Genomic DNA, 20,803 nt, shown 5'->3' with positions numbered 1-20,803 from the left:
CGTTTCTTTGTTGTCGTCTCCTTACTGGAATTTTGCTTCATACAGGGTTGATGTTTTTCTGCGGTGTTCACGGGTGTAACCCCAGCCTCCAGAAACCTGCCTTACAGCCATGGGCTCAGTAGGAATGAATGAATGTTTGAATGTCGCTGGGCTCACTTCTGCAATAAACAACCGGCAGTTGCATTTTTTATTTGTTTTAATTTAGTAGGGCACTCAACAAAAAGAAGTGAAAAGCAGGGGGTCAGGAAACTGACCATCTTTTATCCATAGTGTGCCCAGTGTCTTGTGTGGCCACGGTATGTCAGGATGTGCTAGAACTTCTAGAACCTGAGACCTTTCTGTATCTGAATTATCTTTCCTGAAAATAGTGCTGGATCCTTAACCTTACGGTTCACTATTTTTTTTAAGCAAAGAATTATTCCCGGGCTTTATTTCTGTAACCGCTCTTTTAGCCAACCACCGCCTAGGGGAAGAAACCCAACCCTCTTGCGCAAGCGCCCAGTAGCCGATTCCGCGACTCCGAGGGCTTTACAGTGCGCATGAGCAACCTGAAGCGGCGAGGCGGGAAGTGTTGCGCAGGCGCGTTTGGCAGACTCGCTAGGTGGGGAGCTCTTGGAGGTGGGGAGCTCTTGGAGGCGGCGACCCAGGCGTCTGGGGAGCCACAGAAGTCGTATTCCCTTAAACTGTGAGTTTCCGACGGTTTGTTCCATGGCGCGGGATTTTGAGGGATTAGAAACGAATTCTGGATCGTGACTTCGGTCTTGTCGCAGCGCAGTACCTCCCTCACCCCCTTGGGATCCCGCTGACCCACGGCGGGAAAGTCCTGAGCCTGCGCACTAAGCATCCCTTCGCTCTCGGGTCTGAGGGAGTAAGGTCCTTCCCGGCTGAGCTCGCGGCCTGTGCTCCTAGAAGGATCCCATTCATTCCCTTTTCTCTTTGCCCGGCGCTCGTGGCCTGTATCGGATCAGTTCTCCATCAGCTTGCACGGGGCTTTGGACAAGCCTCCTGGCGCTCTCTTTGAGTAGTCAAACGATTTCCTCCTTCAGTCCTCTCCCTCGGGTCAAACCGCTCTCCCCACAAGGCCTACCCCAACCTGTCCCTGCTCCCCCATTCTCCAGCTGGCTGGTGCCGGGGCGGGCTGCCACCCCGGTTCCCACCAACACCCTTTCCTCTGCCGCCGGCCGCCGAGGAGGCTCCCCTGACTAGGACATTTTCCCTTCGTTCCCCCTGCTTGTGTTTCTGGAAGGTGAAAGTGAAGCAAATGGAATCCTTAGAAATGGCCCACAGGTTTCCCACCTTTGGGGATTTAGACATAGGGTGCACTCTTAAATGTTTGCCCCTTTGGGGAGAGTGGCATTTTTTAGTGCTTGGTTCAGTGAGTGATTTAAACTTCTCATCTTCTCCAGTATTCTAATTTTCACAGCTGCTTTGTTCCCCCTGTGGACATGACCCCTTAGCTGGCATTTTGCATCCCAGTTGTTTTGTGATGGAGGCGTCTTTGGGGATTCAGATGGATGAACCAATGGCTTTTTCTCCCCAGCGTGACCAGGTTCAGGCGGATGGCTCGTTAAAAAAACATGAGCAGAATTTTAAACTACCAGGTATGTGTTTAATTCCAAGGATGTGCAGGCAACAATTCTGTGATTTCGATTATTTTTTTTAAAGGGAACTTCCTGAATGGTAAAGTGAGTTGTATGATTATATGGGAGCATTTTACAAATCAGTAAAGCATCCTAGGATCTAGATTTAGGATTGGGTTGCTATCCAGTGGATGGATTAGCAATGGATTACAGTCCATCCACGTCATTTTACAGATGAAGTTGCTAAGGTGGTTATCCAAGAACACAGTTTGTTGATACTCAGACTAGAATTTCTTTTCTCCTAGGCCTATGTTCTTATCTCTGCTCACCATATTGCATTAAACTTGGGATTTAGAAGTCAACATTGGAGGGATTTTCAGTTAAAGTATTGAAAAGCAGAATTCACTGACAAAAATAAATGGTTTAGCAATAGTAAAGCACTGTTTCTCCGTGTACCTTATGAAGTGTTGTTTGACCCTAATCCAGACCCTGAAGTGAGAAGGAGGGGAACAAACAGTACTTGATCTTGTACACTAAAATGTGCACCTTCATTCCTGCTCTAGCAGTGCCTGGGACATAATAGACCTTTAATAAATACTTGTTAAATAGGGGAGTCCCAGTTGACCATTTTTCTTTTTCCTAAAAGGTAGCTAAATCTTCTCCATCTTTGTTTTAAGCGTATTTAGTGCTTGTCCAAAAGATACTAATTTGACCTTCTATCCATGATATATACTTATTCACTACAAAATAGACTTTAACAACACCCTAGAAGAATGACATCACTTGCTTTTGCTTTTTGACTGAAACTAAACTCTTCTTTGGTTTCAAAATGAGTACCCTTTCTGATGTCCCTATTTTTGGTGATGAAAGCCACTATTATTCCAGTTACCTATGCTTAAAACTTTAAAGATGTCTTCACTTGTGATTTGTATTTGCTCCCCATATTCGGTTACCCAGCTTTATCTTCTTTTTAATATGTATGGCATTGCTTCTTTCCATTCCCACTTCTACCACAGTAACTTGTTCCCTTACACTTTGCTCCTGAATTGCAATGAAGTTTCTTATCTAAACTGCCTGCTTTCACTTCTTTTCCATCCTCCAGTTCATCTGGTACACTGCTACTAGAGTAATCTTAAAATGCCACTTCATCCAGTTTCATGGATGCTATCCCTCTTCCATTTATCCTGTTCTTCGCAATTCAGCTTTCCCCTATGTCATTGGACACATAATACAATAACAGAGTCATTGTATTATCGTTTTTGTATTTTTTAGCACTCCGTGTAATTTGTCTTTTCAGTTATACTGTAAGCTCCTTGAAGGCAGTATCTCATACAGCTCCTGGTGTATGTTGTACATTAGGCAGAGTATATGAACAGATGAATCTGACTTGGTTCTAGTATTATGTTCAAGTGAAAGCTACTGTTCTAATATTCTTCTGAAAACCTGAGAAATAAAGAGAGATGAATTTTATTCTAAATTTCTAAAGTTTTATGGCTTTTACGTATCAGAACATTGAACCTTATAAGCGGTACCTTTTTTTTTTTTTTTTAAAGATTTTATTTATTTATTTGACAAAGAGAGAGACACAGCGAGAGAGGGAACACAAGCAGTGGGAGAGGGAGAGGGAGAAGCAGGCTTCCTGCTGAGCAGGGAGCCCGATGCGGGGCTTGATCCCAGGACCCTGGGATCATGATCTGAGCCGAAGGCAGACACTTAACCAACTGAGCCACCCAGGCGCCCCAAGCAGTACCTTTGATAATTCATAACACATGCTGAAATTTTAGTCATACCTTTTTTCTAATGACTCTTAGTAAAAGCTAAGGTTATATCAAAAACAACTTCAGTCAGGAGTAAAGCTGATGAGATCCAGGCCCATAACTGTCTCATGATCTAATATGATTTACTTTCCCTTGATGGAATAACTTTTGAATGGTGGGAACTTTCTATGTATCTTTGTATTCCCAGAACCTAATAGTGTCTAGCACATAGTAGGTGCTTGAAAATACTTGAATGAATGGTTTATTTTCTTCTAAAGATTTTATTTATTCATCTGAGAGAGAGAGAGCACAAGCAGGGGAGGGGCAGAGGGAGAAGCAGACTCCTCGCTGAGCGGGGAGCTGGACTTGGGGCTCCATTCTAGGACCCCAAGATCATGACCTGAGCTGAAGACAGATGCCCAGGTGTCCCTGAGCCACCCACACACCCCCAGTGAATGGCTTAATGCAAGGATATAAAGTAAAATACTTAGTGTAATGGATGAATAACATGATCTTTTGGGATATTTGTCAGTTTTTTATAGCTTTTTTTTTTTGGATAAAAAATTATACATGCTTATTGAAGAAAATTTAGAAAGTATAGAAAGCCAAAATAAGGAAATAGTATCCCACTATACAGATATTGCCACTGTTGACATTTTGTTACAGTCCTTTAGTCTTCCTGTGCATACAGAGGTACATTTAAGAAAAGAATAAATTAGGAATGTAACCAACTTATTTCTAATCTTTATTTTTTTACTTAGCAATATGTAACTTGAGCATTTCTTATGTAATTAAATCTACAGCTTGATTTAAATTGACTGCCTAATGTTTCATTGCATAGTATGCTATAATTTAATTACCTTTTTTATTGAACCTTTAGATTGTTTTCCATTTTTACCTATTAAGAAAAATGCTCCAATGAACAAAGTACTGGGCATAATATTGTATCAAATGTTTATTTTCCTCTGTATTGTTGAACTATACCATAAGGCATGCATTTGGTGTGTTATGTGGATGCTCTTAGTTGATACTACTAAAATAGGTTATACATGCCATATGATTTGCCTGGGACCGATCCAGTTTATGCCTCTTGTCACACTGTCCTTATTATTAGCACCCCTTTTCACTCTCGAGTGCCTCAGTTTGGGTTAAATTACATGATCTTCCTAGTTTAAGAGATGTAAGTCAGGCAGTACATGAAACTCCAGAATAAACATCACATATATTCCTAGAGTGTCAGTTTTACTCCTTGGTAAGTAATTGAAAACATTTCATTTATATGATGAATATTAAATGTTTATTCTGTGCAGTTACTTCTCTAGGTGCTGGGATAAATCAGTGCATAAAATAGACAAAAATCAATGCCCTCAGTCTAGGGGAAAGATAGACAATAAAGAAATATTCAAAGGTGGTTAGTACTGTGAAGAAAAAATAGAAGGGAAGTGGAGATAGGAAGCGTTGGTGGAGGAGATTGTGATTTTAATAAGTGTAATTGGTCAGAGAAGACTTCAGTGTGATAACAGTTGAACTAAGACTTGAAGGTGTTAAAGGAGTGAGCTATGTAGAAATCTGGGGGAGAGCATTCCCTGGCAGAGGAAACAGCAAGGGAGAAGGCCCTGAGATGGGAGGTGCCTAGCACTTAGGAGTAGCAAGGAGGTCCTTGTGAGTGGAAGCTGGAGGGTGATGGGAGTGATGGCAGAGAGGTGTGAGGAGAGGAGGTAGTTCCTCGGCTTTTATATGAAGCGAGTTATGAAACTATTAGTTTGAGCAAAATAGTGACATGGTGACTTAGCTTTCACAGGATCACTCTGGCTATGTTACAAATAGATTATACAGGCCAGCAATGATGAAAACAGTGAGTATAGTGGCTTTATTAAAACCACTTGGATATGTTTGGAAAAAAATTAAATAAAACCACTTGGATATATTATGTAGCAGGAAAAAAAATTTTACTTAAAATTTCAAAACAGAAGCCTAGACCTTTGTGTTTAAAATACAGGCATTTAATTTTTTGACTTGTAGACTTTTCACAGTCTTGCCCTAATCCTCAAAGTATATATTCATTCATCTCTGCCTTTAGCAGTAGTTTCCATTGTTTAACATTAACGCTCTCTTCCACTGTTTACTCTCATCTCCACTTTAGATTTGAGGATTTTGCATTCAGTTTGGTTGTCAGAAAGTTTTACTGTTGTTTAAAAACGTCAGAGTTGCTGTGTAGTGACAGGAAACTAAGCATATTTTGAGTTTTGTAAAGACAGGTAAGTACATATCAAGTTAGTAGTGAGTGGTATGGAAGCACATTGAGCTTACACAGTCATTCACATGGTTTGTGCATTACAGTAGTTCCTTATTACATATATTTTTCTCTGGTGATTTCTTATAGTTAACCAGCATCTCTACTACTAACTGCCAGCTCAAGCTACTACAGAGGGAAGTTCCAAAATATGGAACTCATAGACTTGGAAGTAAAGTTCGTCTAATCTGACCCCTTTGATTTGCAGGTTAAGACACCGGACATTAATGTAGTTTAGTGATAAGAGCTGGATCTAGGCTCTCTTCTATATCAGCACTCCAGTAGTACCTTCTGTGATAATGGAAATGTCTCTGTTGTCACCTGTGGCTAGTGTGACTGAGAAAATTTTTAATTTTTTTAAATTTTAGCTTAAATCTTAAATAGTCGCATGAAACTAGTAGACAGCACAACTCTGTGTCATACTCCTACAAAGCTTTTGGTGTTATTAATCATATATACACATAAAACAAAAGATGCACACAAACACTTTAATACATTTAGTAATAAAAAGACTACAAACAGGCTTCTTACATACTCCGTCATATGGAAGTATCATTGTTAGATACACCATTTTATATACTGCTCAGAAATGCTGCCGGTTATACTATGACACAATGCTTTCTTACCACTGGAATTTTTTATTTTATACTTTTTGAAAGAGTTCTTTTAGATCTAATTAGACAAATAATTGTATGTCTCTGGTACATAATTAAAAAGAAAAACAAACATTTCACCTCTTTCTCTTCTGAATCAATTTAGTACTTAGATTCACCGACATCCTATTTTCCCCCCTCACAATATTGTTCTCTATACATTAGTGATGCAGAATTTCTTTGAAGAGTTTATTTTTTTAAAGCCATTGTTAATGGACTCCTAAAAGCCCAATTATGTGGAGTTGGCCTACATTTGATTTCTCCTTCACCACCTTTACCATTTCTCCCTACAACCATCTGCGCTTAAGGGTTAAATGTGAATGCGCCTTTATGATTTCTTGGATTTTCTTTAAGGTACTGATACCTGTTCTGCAAGTTTGTCGGTGCTGGCTGACGATAATTGTAGGTTGTATCCCAATTTCAGAGTTTTAAAAATTGTTTTTCAGAATCCAGGAAATGTAATATAAAATTGAACATATCATTTTAGTACCTTTCAAGGTACCTTTCCTGTAACACTGGAATTTGAAGCTGGTTGGAATTGACACTCATTAGGAAAGATTGTAATTGACTGGCAACTATGACTGCTAGAAAGCTGGCTTTACCCCCCAGGCCTTGGTTTTGGTTTTTAGAGTGAAGTAGTGTGGTAGCTGACAGTGAGGTAGCTGCTACTGTCTTTGGCTTCACTCTTTTGTAACTTCTAAACTTTCATTTTTTTTTTCCCCACAGCTATCTCTGAATGCCCCATAATGATAGTAATAATTCATTCATTGAACAAACACGCCAGGCATTTCTAACTAGGAGCTGAATGTACTATGGTAAATTACATAAATAGGGAAATGTACTGGTGGAGCTTATATTCTAGTGGGAGGAGGCAGACAGCAAACAAACAAAAGAACACGATGATTTTATAGTGAGTAAGTACTCTAAAGACAATAAGCAGGGTAATGTGAGTAATGAGAGGAATGCTGTTTTAAATAGGGTGTCAGAGAAGACTGAACATTGAGCCAGCCACATGCAATTATATGGGAAAAAGATTTCAAGTAGAGGGAATAATAAAAGAAAAGTGCTAAAGAAATAATGTTAATAACAATAATTACAACAATAAGAGTGATCACTTTTATTTAATATTTACTATGTGCCAGGCATTGTTGTTAAAAGTTTCTCTTATGTATATTATTTCATTTAATCCTCACAGTATCTCAGTGGCATGGGTACAGTTATTACCCCTTTTCTGTAGATGGGGAGACTAAGGCTCAAAGCGATAAGCTGTGTACTCAAGGAAGGTCATACTGCCTGTTAAATATTGGAGCCAGGATTTTAATTTAGGCCTCCCATCTCCGAAACTGGTACGCATAGTTACGGTTATATTCTTGCCTCTTGTATTGAAACCCATAAAGCTTCTCCACTTCACCTATGAAGTAGATGGGAAAGTAATCCTCATATGGATTGATATAGTGGAAAGAATATTGGACTAGATCTTCTTGGCGTGTTATATAGTTCCAGCCCTTTTATTTTTATTCATTTGAGAGAATGCGTGTGCACACCCACCCACACACACTAGAGCATGGGGGGAGATCAGAGGGAGAGGGAGAAGCAGACTTCCCACTGAGCAGGGAGTCCCATGCGGGACTTGGTCCCAGGACCCTAGGTTCATGACCTAAGCCAAAGGCAGCCACTTAACCAACTGAGCCACCCAGGCATCCCTAGTCTCTGAAAGCTCTTAATGTTGTTCTTCCTCCCCCTCAAATTCGTCCTCTACTTATCATCCTGCTTAAAAATTTCCATGGCTTTCACTTGCATTCTCTGTCTTTCCCTTCTTCAGCCACATTGAATTTCATTACTTCCCTCACCCACCTCTCCCCCCAAAATAATCCACGTCTTTTTCCTTTTCCATGTCTTTACATACATAGTTCCTTCTTCCTAAAATGCCTCATCCACTTTTTCTACTTGGTGAGTACTTCAAAACACAGCTTAACTGTCAACCTGAAGCTTCCTGGTACCTTCAGATGTGTTCATTCCCCTCTGCCTCCTTCTATCTAGTAATATATGCATTCCTGTATTATTATAATTACTGTCTTGTATTCAGAGTGAGCTTTTAAAATCTGTCTTTTCCACTAGACTGAGCTCCTAGAGAACAGGGGCTGCACCAATTTGTTAAAATTTTTTTTTAACTACCCATCGCTAAGCATTTTTAAAAATACAGTGTTTGTTAAATGGACAAATGATTTCACTTCCCTGAGTAGGGTTTCTTATCTGAAAATCAGGATAATACCCGTTCTGCCAATATCTCAGTGCTATTGTGAAGATCTGAAAAGATAATACATGTGAAAACGGTTTGAAAATGTCTTAAACCATTATATACACTATTCAAATTATTATTATAACTGAAAAAGTAGCTGATGGTTGGCTTAGATACTGTAATAAAATCCAATGACTTTTTGTTATTATGTTAATCACCATACATTACATCATTAGTTTTTTTTTTTTTTAAAGATTTTATTTATTTATTTGACAGTAAGACACAGCGATAGAGGGAACACAAGCAAGGGGGAGTGGGAGAGGGAGAAGCAGGCTTCCTGCCGAGCAGGGAGCCCGATGTGAGACTTGATCCCAGGACCCTGGGACCGTGGCCTGAGCCGAAGGCAGACACCTAACAACTGAGCCACCTAGGCGCCCTACATCATTAGTTTTTGATGTAGTGTTCCATGATTCATTGTTTGCGTATAACACCCAGTGTTCCATTCAATACGTGCCCTCTTTAATACCCATCACCAGGCTAAACCATCCCCCCACTCCCCTCCCCTCTAGAACCCTCAGTTTGTTTCTCAGAGTCCATAGTCTCTCATGGTTCGTCTCCCCCTCCGATTTCCCGCCCTTCATTTTTCCCTTCCTGCTATCTTCTTCTTCTTCTTCTTTTTTTTAAACATATAATGTATTATTTGTTTCAGAGGTAGAGGTCTATGATTCAACAGTCTTACACAATTCATAGTGCTCACCATAGCACATACCCTCCCCAATGTCTTATCACCCAGCCACCCCATCCCTCCCACCCCCCACCACTCCAGCAACCCTCAGTTTGTTTCCTGAGATTAAGAATTCCTCATATGAGTGAGGTCCTATGATACATGTCTTTCTCCGATTGACTTATTTCGCTCAGCATAATACCCTCCAGTTCCATCCATGTCGTTGCAAATGGCAAGATTTCATTCCTTTTGATGGCTGCATAATATTCCGTTGTATATATACACCACATCTTCTTTATCCATTCATCTGTCAATGGACATCTTGGCTCTTTCCATAGTTTGGCTATTGTGGACATTGCTGCTATCAACATTGGGGTGCACGTACCCCTTCGGATCCCTACATTTGTATCTTTGGGGTAAATACCTGATAGTGCAATTGCTGGATCGTATGGTAGCTCTATTTTCAACTTTTTGAGGAACCTCCATACTGTTTCCAGAATGGCTGCACCAGCTTGCATTCCCATCAACAGTGTAGGAGGGTTCCCCTTTCTCCGCATCCCCGCCAACATCTGTCGTTTCCTGACTTGTTAATTTTAGCCATTCTGACTGGTGTGAGGTGGTAGCTCATTGAGGTTTTGATTTGGATTTCCCTGATGCCGAGTGATGTTGAGCACTTTTTCATGTGTCTGTTGGCCATTTGGATGTCTTCTTTGGAAAAATGTCTGTTCATGTCTTCTGCCCATTTCTTGATCGGATCATTTGTTCTTTGGGTGTTGAGTTCGATAAGTTCTTTATAGATTTTGGATACTAGCCCTTTATCTGATAGGTCATTTGCAAATATCTTCTCCCATTCTGTCGGTTGTCTTTTGGTTTTGTTGACTGTTTCTTCTGCTGTGCAAAAGCTTTTTATCTTGATGAAGTCCCAATAGTTCATTTTTGCCCTTGCTTCCCTTGCGTTTGGTGATGTTTCTAGGAAGAAGGTGCCGTGGCTAAGGTCGAAGAGGTTGCTGCCTGTGTTCTCCTTTAGGATTTTGATGGACTCCTGTCTCACATTTAGGTCTTTCAACCATTTTGAGTCTATATTTTTGTGTGTGGTGTAAGGGAGTGGTCCAGTTTCATTCTTCTGCATGTGGCTGTCCAATTTTCCCAACACCATTTGTTGAAGAGACTTTTTTCTATTGGACATTCTTTCCTGCTTTGTCGAAGATTAGTTGACCATAGAGTTGAGGGTCCATTTCTGGGCTCTCTGTTCTGTTCCATTGATCTATGTGTCTGTTTTTGTGCCAGTACCATACTGTCTTGATGATGACAGCTTTGTAATAGAGCTTGAAGTCTGGAATTGTGATGCCACCAGCTTTGCTTTTCTTTTTCAACATTCCTCTGGCTATTCGGGGTCTTTTCTGGTTCCATACAAATTTTAGGATTATTTGTTCCAGCTCTGTGGAAAATGTTGATGGTATTTTGATAGGGATTGCAATGAATGTGTAGATAGCTCTAGGTAGCCATTGACATCTTCACAATATTTGTTCTTCCAATCCATGAGCATGGCATGTTTTTTCCATTTCTTTGTGTCTTCCTCAATTTCTTTCATGAGTATTTTATAGTTTTCTGAGTACAGATTCTTTGCCTCTTTGGTTAGATTTATTCCTAGGTATCTTATGGTTTTGGGTGTAATTATAAATGGGATTGACTCCTTACTTTCTCTTTCTTCTGTCTTGTTGTTGGTGTGTAGGAATGCCACTGATTTCTGTGCATTGATTTTATATCCTGCCACTTGACTGAATTCCTGTGTGAGTTCTAGCCGTTTTGGGGTGGAGTCTTTTGGGTTTTCCACATAAAGTATCATATCATCTGCAAAGAGTGAGAGTTTGACTTCTTCTTTGCTGATTCGGATGCCTTTTATTTCTTTTTGTTGTCTGATTGCTGTGGCTAGGACTTCTAATACTGTGTTGAATAGCAATGGTGATAGTGGACATCCCTGCCGCATTCCTGACCTTAGGGGAAAAGCTCTCAGTTTTTCCCCATTGAGAATGATATTCGCTGTGGGTTTTTCATAGATGGCTTTTATGATATTGAGATATGTACCCTCTATGCCTATACTCTGAAGAGTTTTGATCAAGAGAGGATGCTGTACTTTGTCAAATGCTTTTTTCTGCATCTGTTGAGAGGATCATATGGTTCTTGTTCTTTCTTTTATTAATGTATCACATTGATTGATTTGCAGATGTTGAACTAAACTTGCAGCCCAGGCATAAATCCCACTTAGTTGTGATGAATAATCCTTTTAATGTACTGTTGGATCCTATTGGCTAGTATTTTGGTGAGAATTTTTGCATCCATGTTCATCAAGGACATTGGTCTGTAATTCTCCTTTTTGATGGGGTCTTTGGTTTGGGGATCAAGGTAATGGTGGCCTCATAAAACGAGTTTGGAAGTTTTCCTTCCATTTCTATTTTTTGGAACAGTTTCAGAAGAATAGGTATTAATTCTTCTTTAAATGTTTGGTAGAATTCCCCTGGGAAGCCATCTGGCCCTGGGCTCTTGTTTGTTGGGAGATTTTTGATGACTGCTTCAATTTCCTTAGTGGTTATAGGTCTGTTCAGGTTTTCTATTTCTTCCTGGTTCAGTTTTGGTAGTTTATACATCTCTAAGAATGCATCCATTTCTTCCAGATTATCTGATTTACTGGCATATAGTTGCTCCTAATATGTTCTTATAATTGTTTGTGTTTATTTGGTGTTGGTTGTGATCTCTCCTCTTTCATTCATGATTTTATTTATTTGGGTCATTTCTCTTTTCTTTTTGATAAGTCTGGCCAGAGGTTTATCAATCTTGTTAATTCTTTCCAAGAACCAGCTCCTAGTTTCGTTGATATGTTCTACTGTTCTTTTGGTTTCTATTTCATTGATTTCTGCTCTGATCTTTATTATTTCTCTTCTCCTGCTGGGTTTAGGCTTTATCTGCTGTTGTTTCTCCAGCTACTTTAGGTGTAGGGTTAGGTTGTGTATTTGAGACCTTTCTTGTTTCTTGAGAAAGGCTGGTATTGCTATATACTTTACTCTTAGGACCGCCTTTGCTGCATCCCAAAGATTTTGAACAGTTGTGTTTTCATTTTCATTTGTTTCCATGAATTTTTTTAAATTCTTCTTTAATTTCCTGGTTGACCCATTCTTTCTTTAGTAGGATGCTCTTTAGCCTCCATGTATTTGAGTTCTTTCCGTCTTTCCTCTTGTGATTGAGTTCTAGTTTCAAAGCATTGTGGCCTGAAAATAGGCAGGGAATGATCCCAGTCTTTTGGTACCGGTTGAGACCTGATTTTTGACCTAGGATGTGATCTATTCTGGAGAATGTTCCATGGGCACTAGAGAGGAATGTGTATTCTGTTGCTTTGGAATGGAATGTTCTGAATATATCTGTGAGGTCCATTTGGTCCAGTGTGTCATTTAAAGTCTTTATTTCCTTGTTGATCTTTTGCTTAGATGATCTGTCCATTTCAGTGAGGGGGTGTTAAAGTCCCCCACTATTATTGTATTGTTGTCGATGTGTTTCTTTGCTTTTGTTATTAATTGGCTTATATAATTGGCTACTCCCATGTTAGGGGCATAGATATTTACAATTGTTAGATCTTCTTGTTGGGTAGACCCTTTAAGTATGATATAGTGTCCTTCCTCATGTCTTATTATAGTCTTTGGTTTAAAATCTAATTTGTCTGATAAAAGGATTACCACCCCAGCTTTCTTTTGGTGTCCATCAGCATGGTAAATGGTTTTCCACCCCCTCACTCTCAATCTGGGGGTGTCTTTGGGTCTAAAATGAGTCTCTTGCAGACAGCATATCAATGGGTCTTGTTTTTTTATCCAATCTGATAGCCTGTGTCTTTTGATTGGGGCATTTAGCCCATTTACATTCAGGGTTTACTATTGAAAGATATGAATTTAGTGCCATTGTATTGCTTGTAAGGTGACTGTTACTGTATATTGTCTGTGTTCCTTTCTGGTGTATGTTACTTTTAGGCTCTCTCTTTGCTTAGAGAACCCCTTTCAATATTTCTTGTAGGGCTGGTTTCGTGTTTGCAAATTCCTTTCGTTTTCGTTTGTCCTGGAAGCTTTTTTTTTTTAAAGATTTTATTTATTTATTTGCGAGAGAGAGAATGAGAGACAGAGAGCACGAGAGGGAAGAGGGCAGAGGGAGAAGCAGACCCCCTGCTGAGCAGGGAGCCCGATGTGGGACTCGATCCCGGGACTCCAGGATCATGACCTGAGCCGAAGGCAGTCGCTTAACCAACTGAGCCACCCAGGCGCCCTGTCCTGGAAGCTTTTTATCTCTCCTTCTATTTTCTTTTCTTTTTTTTTTTTTTTAAGATTATATTTATTTATTTTACAGAGAGAGAGAGAGACAGTGAGAGAGGGAACACAGCAGTGGGAGAGGGAGAAGCAGGCCTCCCGCCGAGCAGGGAGCCCAATGCGGGACTCGATCCCAGGACCCTGGGATCATGACCTGAGCCAAAGGCAGACGCTTAACAACTGAGCCACCCAGGCGCCCCTCTCCTTCTATTTTCAATGAAGGCCTAGCTGGATATAGTATTCTTGGCTGTATATTTTTCTCATTTAGTGCTCTGAATATATCATGCCAGTCCTTTCTGGCCTGCCAGGTCTCTGTGGATAGGTCTGTTGCCAATCTAATGTTTCTACCATTGTAGGTTACAGATCTCTTCTCCTGAGGTGCTTTCAGGATTTTCTCTTTGTCTCTGAGACTCGTAAGTTTTACTATTAGATGTTGGGGTGTTGACCTATTTTTATTGATTTTGAGGGGGGTTCTCTGTGCCTCCTGGATTTTGATGCCTGTTTCCTTCCCCAAATTAGGGAAGTTCTCTGCTATAAATTGCTCTAGTATACCTTCTGCCCCTCTCTCTTTCTTCTTCTTCTGGAATCCCAATTACTCTAATATTGTTTCGTCTTATGGTATCACTTATCTCTCGAATTCTGCCTTCGTGATCCAGTAGTTGTTTATCTCTCTTTTTCTCAGCTTCTTTATTTTCCATCATTTGGTCTTCTATATCGCTAATTCTTTCTTCTGCCTCATTTATCCTAGCAGTTAGAGCCTCCATTTTGGATTGCACCTCATTAATAGCCTTTTTGATTTCGACTTGGTTAGATTTTAGTTCTTTTATTTCTCCAGAAAGCATTTCTCTAATATCTTCCATGCTTTTTTCAAGCCCAGCTAGTATCTCTAAAATTATCATTCTGAACTCTAGTTCTGACATCTTACTAATGTACGTATTGATTAGGTCCCTGGCAGTTGGTACTGCCTCTTGTTCTTTTTGTTGAGGTGATTTTTTCCGTCTTGTCATTTCGTCCAGAGGAGAATAGATGAATGAGAGAACAAAATGCTAAGAGGTAACAACGTCCCCAGAAAAATATACACTAAACAAATCAGAAGAGACCTGAAACTGGGGGAAAAGAAAGGGAAAGAAAGAAAAGAGAAAAAGAAAAAGATAAAAACAAACAACAACAACAACAAAAACAGAATATGATCAAATATGATCAGGCTGGTGCATAGATCAGTGCCACACACCAGATTTTGGGCATATTTTAGTCTGTTAGAAGAAAGTGCCTCCCAAAATTTTAAAGAAAGAAAAACTTACATATGTACAAAAATAAGGGTTAATACGATGAAGGGATGGAATATGACTGTAAAGATGAAAATTATAAAAGATTTTATAAAAGGAATTGATAAGAAGTTGGTTGAAAAAAGAGGATTTAAAAAAAAAAAGAATGATCAGGCAGGAGACTAGAACAAAGCCATACACTAGAGATTTAGGGTATATTTTGGTCTGTTAGAAGAAACTGTATCCCCAAGTTTTAAAGAGAGAACAACTTATGTGTATATATATATATATATATATATACCAAAAATAAGGTTAACTACTATGAAGGGATAGAATATGACTCTAAAACTGAAAAATAGGGGCGCCTGGGTGGCTCAGTCGTTAAGTGTCTGCCTTCGGCTCAGGTCATGATCCCGGGGTCCTGGGATTGAGCCCCACATCGGGCTCCCTGCTCTGCGGGAAGCCTGCTTCTCCCTCTCTCGCTGTGTGTCTGTCTGTCAAAAAATAAATAAAATCTTAAAAAATATATATATATACTAAAAATGAAAAATAAAAAGGGATTGATAAGATGTTGATTGAAAAAGGGAAAAAGAAAAAGTAAAAAAAGAAAAAGTAAAAAAAAAAAAATTAACTTTGAAAGACTAAAGAATTATGGGAAAAAAAGCCATGAATTTTATGTGCAGTATTCCCCTAGTGCTGGAGTTCTGCCGTTCTTATTGATCGGTAAAGTTGGTCTTGGCTGGCTGTTCTTGCTGATCTTCTGGGGGAGGGGCCTGTTGCCGTGGTTCCCAAATGTCTTTGCCCCGCCCTTGCTGGGTCCCGGCTAAGTAATCTGCTCGGGTTTGCTCTCTGTAGCTTTTGTTTCCTGCAAGCTTTCCGTACAGCTTTGGTGGATGAGAGTGAAATGGTGGCCTCCCAATCTCTGCCCTGGAGGAGCTGAGAACTCGGGGCTCTACTCCTCAGTGAGCCCCAGAGAAAACCAGTCAATCACACCCGTCTCCCGGTTTCCGGCTGCACTCCGTGCTCACCTTGCCTGTGACCGAGCGTTTCTGTCTCTGGCACCTGACCCGGTGTGGAGTCTCCAAACCCAGCAGCTCCCTGCAGTGCGCTCCCATGCTGCTCCTCCCTGGGGGAGGAAGGGGAGTCTCCCCGGATCTGCCGCTTGTTGGGTCCCTGATGGAAGAGCAGTGGCCCGACTGTGCCAGGGGTCTCGGTTTATGGCAACCCCGAGCTGAGAGCCCCCTCCTCGGCTCCATCTCTGCCCCCGGCTTCCCTGCTCCGATCCCTGGGAACTCTGCCACACTCAGGCACCCCTGGTCTTTCTGTGACCCTGAGGGTCCTGAGGCCCCACTGTCCCAGCGAGGGTTCCACCCCCTGCTTAGCCACTGGAGTGACATCCCCCAGCAGAGCAGATTTCTGGAAGTTCCGATTTTGTGCTCTGCGACTCTATCACTTGCCAGAAGCGGCCGCCAGAGGCCCCCTCCCCCGCTGTCTATCCTCCCGAATATCGCCTCAGATTCACTTCTCCGCACGTCCTACTTTCCAGAAAGTGGTCGCTTTTCTGTTCAGAGAGTTGCTGCTATTCTTTTCTTCGATCTCCTGTTGAGTTCGTAGGTGTTCAGAATGGTTTGATCCCTATCTAGCTGAATTCCCTGGGACCAGACATAATTTAGGTCTCCTACTCCTCCGCCATCTTGCTCCTCCCTCCCAGAATCCAATGACTCTTAATAAGTATGTAGTTTTCTTTTATATCCAGTAGTTTAGCACAACAGGTATTATTGCCTCTCCTTATTTTAACCACGTGTATTTTTGCAAAGAGCTTATATTTATTTAAAAGTAGCAATTTATCGTATTTGCTCTCAAGGATAGAGGATACTATTGATAATTGGGACAATTCTTTAAAAATATTTCTAACATTCCTGAGAGCTTTGGTAGACTTTTCTCTTGGAGGTACGCTGTGAATATTCAATATATAAAACTTTCCCAAGCCTGTAAGATTTTGTATCTTTGGGGGAGAGAAATAGTTTTAAAGAAGATTGCATTATGTCCTTGTCATGCCATCTAGTGATCGCAGGACAAATTGTTATTTTTTAAATTTAGCTTCTTTATTGTGTTGTACTCTATGCAGTAACAATGTATCTGCTAGTATGTAATTCCAGAATAATACCAATTTGATGTGTGTGATTCTGGGACTTACCAGTTTTATCTGTTTGTTCAAGAGGTGTGTGTGTTACAGCAATTTAACGGGATTTTAAGTATTTTTATCATGATTTTGAGATTTAGCATAGCAATTTTTAAATTTGTAATTACTCTTGTTTTAGAATTTATTTCGAGTTGATTTTAACTTAAAGTATAAAATATACTCTCATTAATTATAACTATAAATTCTTCCTCCTTGATAGGTGTTAAAAAAGATATTGAGAAGCTTTATGAAGCTGTACCACAGCTTGGTAATCTGTTTAAGATTAAGGACAAAATTGGAGAAGGTAACTTAGAGATATACTTTATTTATAAGTTTCTTTTCCTTACATTTTCCTTTGTATAATCTTGATTTTCATTACTATTTCCTATTGAAAAGTATATCCTTTCTAAAATATTAAGACCATGGTCATATTACCAATTCTGACATTAGGTTTTCATTTTCCCCTGGAAAGAGTGAAAGAATAAGTATTTACAGTAAAATGAACAGTCCTATTTTAATCTTTATGCTGTTATACCATTAAAAGTATTGATATCCTAATATATCATTAATAATAATTATTAAAAATGAGAAATTGTAAATTCATATGGAGGAATTTGATCAAAGGAAGTCAGCTCCTTTTCCTTTCTCCATTATAGTTAGGTAGAACTGTACATTGAAACATGTATGAAACCTAAGGTGGCAAAATAGATGAAAACAAAGTGGTACAATGTTTATAAAATAGTCAGTATTGGGGTGCCTGGGTGGCTCAGTTGGTTAAGTGTCCGACTCAGTTTCGGCTCAGGTCACGATCTCAGGGTCGAAGAATTGAGCCCTGCATGGGGCTCCACACTCAGTGGGGAGTCTGCTTGAGATTCTCTCTTTTCCTCCCCCCCCGCAATAAATAAATTTTTAAAAAAAAGAATGGTCAGTGTTAACATAAATGTCATTGAGAGACTGGCAGTCTTGTGGACTGAATGAAGGGTAAATTTATCAATTGTGAAGGGAATGAGAAGGTAAAAGATAATAGAAGTTTTTGGTGGCTATATTGGGAAATGCCTAAATAGTTAAAAACAAAAAACCTTCCACTTACTTCATTGTTTGCTTTTGACAACAAAAAGCGTCAGACAAGAAAAGGCTGGGTCATTGGGGGCAGAAGAATTAGAAGATGAGATGATTTGGGATGTAAGAAGTAGATCTTTCCATCTTTTCCTTACCTTTTTTGTTTTTTTAGAAATTTTTTAAGAAGATTTTATTTATTTCAGACAGAAAGAGCATGAGCAGGGCGGAGGGGTAGAGGGAGAGGGAGAAGAAACTCTGCGCTGAACAGGGTGCGGGACTGAATCCCAGTGTGTTCTGACTTAGTGTTCAGAACTCTGTTCTGGAATCCACTGGTGTCCTCCTAACAAATTGATAGCTATTCTTGGAGGGGGGAAGGAGGAGGAGGGTGTTCTATGGCTAAATAAGTTGGAAAATGTAGTAGGTATAGCTCCCTTTTGGTTATTCGTGATGTACTTAAAACACATTAAAGCTCTGGAAAATTTTGTAGTAGAGAAATTTATCAATTTGTTTTAACTCAGTATTTCTCAAATTTAACTGGCCACTAACTCTTTTATGTTTTCTGTTTAGTTTAATGCTGAATTTAAAAGCCTAGGTGTTTTTGTAGGTTTTTTTCCCTGAAGAGTATTAACATTTCTGCTTCTAACAGACCTGTATCCAAGTCGTAAGAAAGTAATTTCAAATGACAGTATTATAGAAAAAGAGTTATTAGAATGGATTGTGACCATGGAAAAATTTTATTTTAACCCAGGCAAATAGATTTGCTGTAGAGCTTTGGTAAATTAATATACCCTGTAAAGAACTGAGAACAGTTAAGAATTTATTAAAAATTGGAAGTTGTATTTATGAATGTTACTCTTCATGTTTAATATCATTAAATATATTAATGATTAAGATAATTTTATGGATTCCAAACAGTTTTTAGGATCTATTTTAGCATCGTTTCATTGACATTTTTAAACACCAAATATTGAAAAATCTAATAAATTGTTTTACAGGCACTTTTAGCTCTGTTTATTTGGCCACAGCACAGTTACAAGTAGGACCTGAAGAGAAAATTGCTCTAAAACATTTAATACCAACAAGTCATCCTATAAGAATTGCAGCTGAACTTCAGTGCCTAACAGTGGCTGGGTAGGTAATTTAAAGGTATTTTAATTGAACTGGCTGTGTATAATTTTTAAGATTTTTTAAGGGATATCTAACAGGGATGATGAGATTATCCATGAATTAAACATTTTTCAGTCAGGTGTTTGCAGTTTGGTAGCATTTTTCCTCTAATGTTGGGATGGTTAATTAAATTTATATTTTTAGAATGGATTACCCTTGAGGCTTAGCTTGACTTCCTGTTCTCTTACTGCTTTTTCTAATCTTCCTGCTAAATCCTAAACCATGATCTAGATATTTTTTAAAATGTGGGGAATTCATATTTCCTATCTCCTCAGCTATTGACAGCCTCATTTCATACTTTAATTTTGAACAACAGAAACATCTGCCATGTCTTTCTTATTGGTCTCTCTCTTCTAGGTCATTCCTGTCAACCAAGGTACATGATCTGGTATCTCTTATGCCCCTGTATTGCCATCCCTCTTCCAGCTGCTCCGTCAAGTCTTTGCTGCCCTTCCCAGCCAGACTTCCCAAAAATGATCTACATAAACTGTTTTCACTTTCACACCCTACCTTCACTACTCACAGTGTCTGCTGTCCTCTGTGCTAAACCGAAGCTACTTTAGATAGAGTCAACCATGACTTCCGTTTTGCCAGTTTTCTTTTTCTGTTCATATGAACATAGGCAGTGTTTAACATCATTGATTTGAACCGTTGTCTTTTGACTTCTGTACTGCCACACACTCCTTGTTTTCTTCCTGCTTTATTTCACTTTTCATTTTCAGTATCCTTTGGCCAGTTCTTCCTCTTCTACCTGACGTCTAAATGTTGGAGTGCCTGATCTTGGGCTTTCTTGCTCCGGACTCTTCTGTAGGTAGTATGTATTTCCATGTGGTTTTCAGTGTATGGTAAGGATTCCCATAAGTATGTGTCTTGCCTCAGACCTCTTACCTGCAGATTTGTATATACCTACCTGCTGATTTGACATACCCACTTGAGCACCTAATAAATATCTCAAACATATTCTGTAAACTAAATTTTAATACTCCTTTGCCTGCCCAAAAACCCCTATTGCAACAGCCTATTTTATCTGCTCATTTCGGCATCGATCATCAGGTCTTGGCCATTTTATCTCCAAAATATATCTAAAAATCCATCCATGTTTTTCTGTCTTCTCAACCACTACCTCAGACTGAGCCTAGATTGCTAAACTAGGCTGCTTCTTCTCTTTCCCCCTGAAACCCATTGTTACAAAACAGCCAGAGTGATTTTTAAAGTATAAAAATTTGTGTGTGTGTGTGTGTGTGTGTGTGTATATATATATATATATAATGTAAATTGTATACTGTTAGTTCCACCCCTTAAAATCCTTCAGTGGTTTTCCAGTGTCCTTTGAAAAAAAAAAAAAATCCAGCCTTATCAATACCACTTTCAATGCCACTCTTCCCATCTCCCTCTCTCTGTGCTCTAGTTTCTTTAGTTCCTCAAATTTGTCTCAAGCTTTCTCATCTTAGTGTCACTACCCATACTGTTCCCTAGTAAGACCTCTCCCAGTCTTTGCATGCTGACCTCTCTTCTTTCTGATCTGAGCAAGAGTGGCACCA

The 20,803-nt window shown here is 39.5% G+C and overlaps 1 protein-coding gene across 3 annotated transcripts in view; it reads left to right on the top strand.

Annotated features, from left to right (window-relative positions):
* Window positions 1–546: 546 nt before the first annotated feature.
* CDC7 (cell division cycle 7) overlaps window positions 547–20,803 on the top strand; it is a 32,708-nt gene continuing 12,451 nt past the window's right edge. For 2 of the 3 annotated variants that reach the window (XM_078072776.1, XM_078072774.1), the window contains exons 1-4: window positions 547–685; window positions 1,407–1,601; window positions 17,257–17,340; window positions 19,091–19,226. In XM_078072776.1, coding sequence (XP_077928902.1) covers window positions 1,487–1,601; window positions 17,257–17,340; window positions 19,091–19,226 — 335 coding nt within the window. In that variant the 5' untranslated portion in view covers window positions 547–685; window positions 1,407–1,486. The remainder of the gene's footprint in view (window positions 686–1,406; window positions 1,602–17,256; window positions 17,341–19,090; window positions 19,227–20,803) is intronic. The other variant, XM_078072775.1, reaches the window with a different exon arrangement.

The sequence above is a fragment of the Halichoerus grypus genome, chromosome 5 (assembly GCF_964656455.1).
Source record: "Halichoerus grypus chromosome 5, mHalGry1.hap1.1, whole genome shotgun sequence".
In the NCBI taxonomy this organism is placed as follows: Eukaryota; Metazoa; Chordata; class Mammalia; order Carnivora; family Phocidae; genus Halichoerus; species Halichoerus grypus.
Note: the sequence above shows the minus strand (reverse complement) of the source record. Positions and strands in the feature narration are given on the sequence as shown.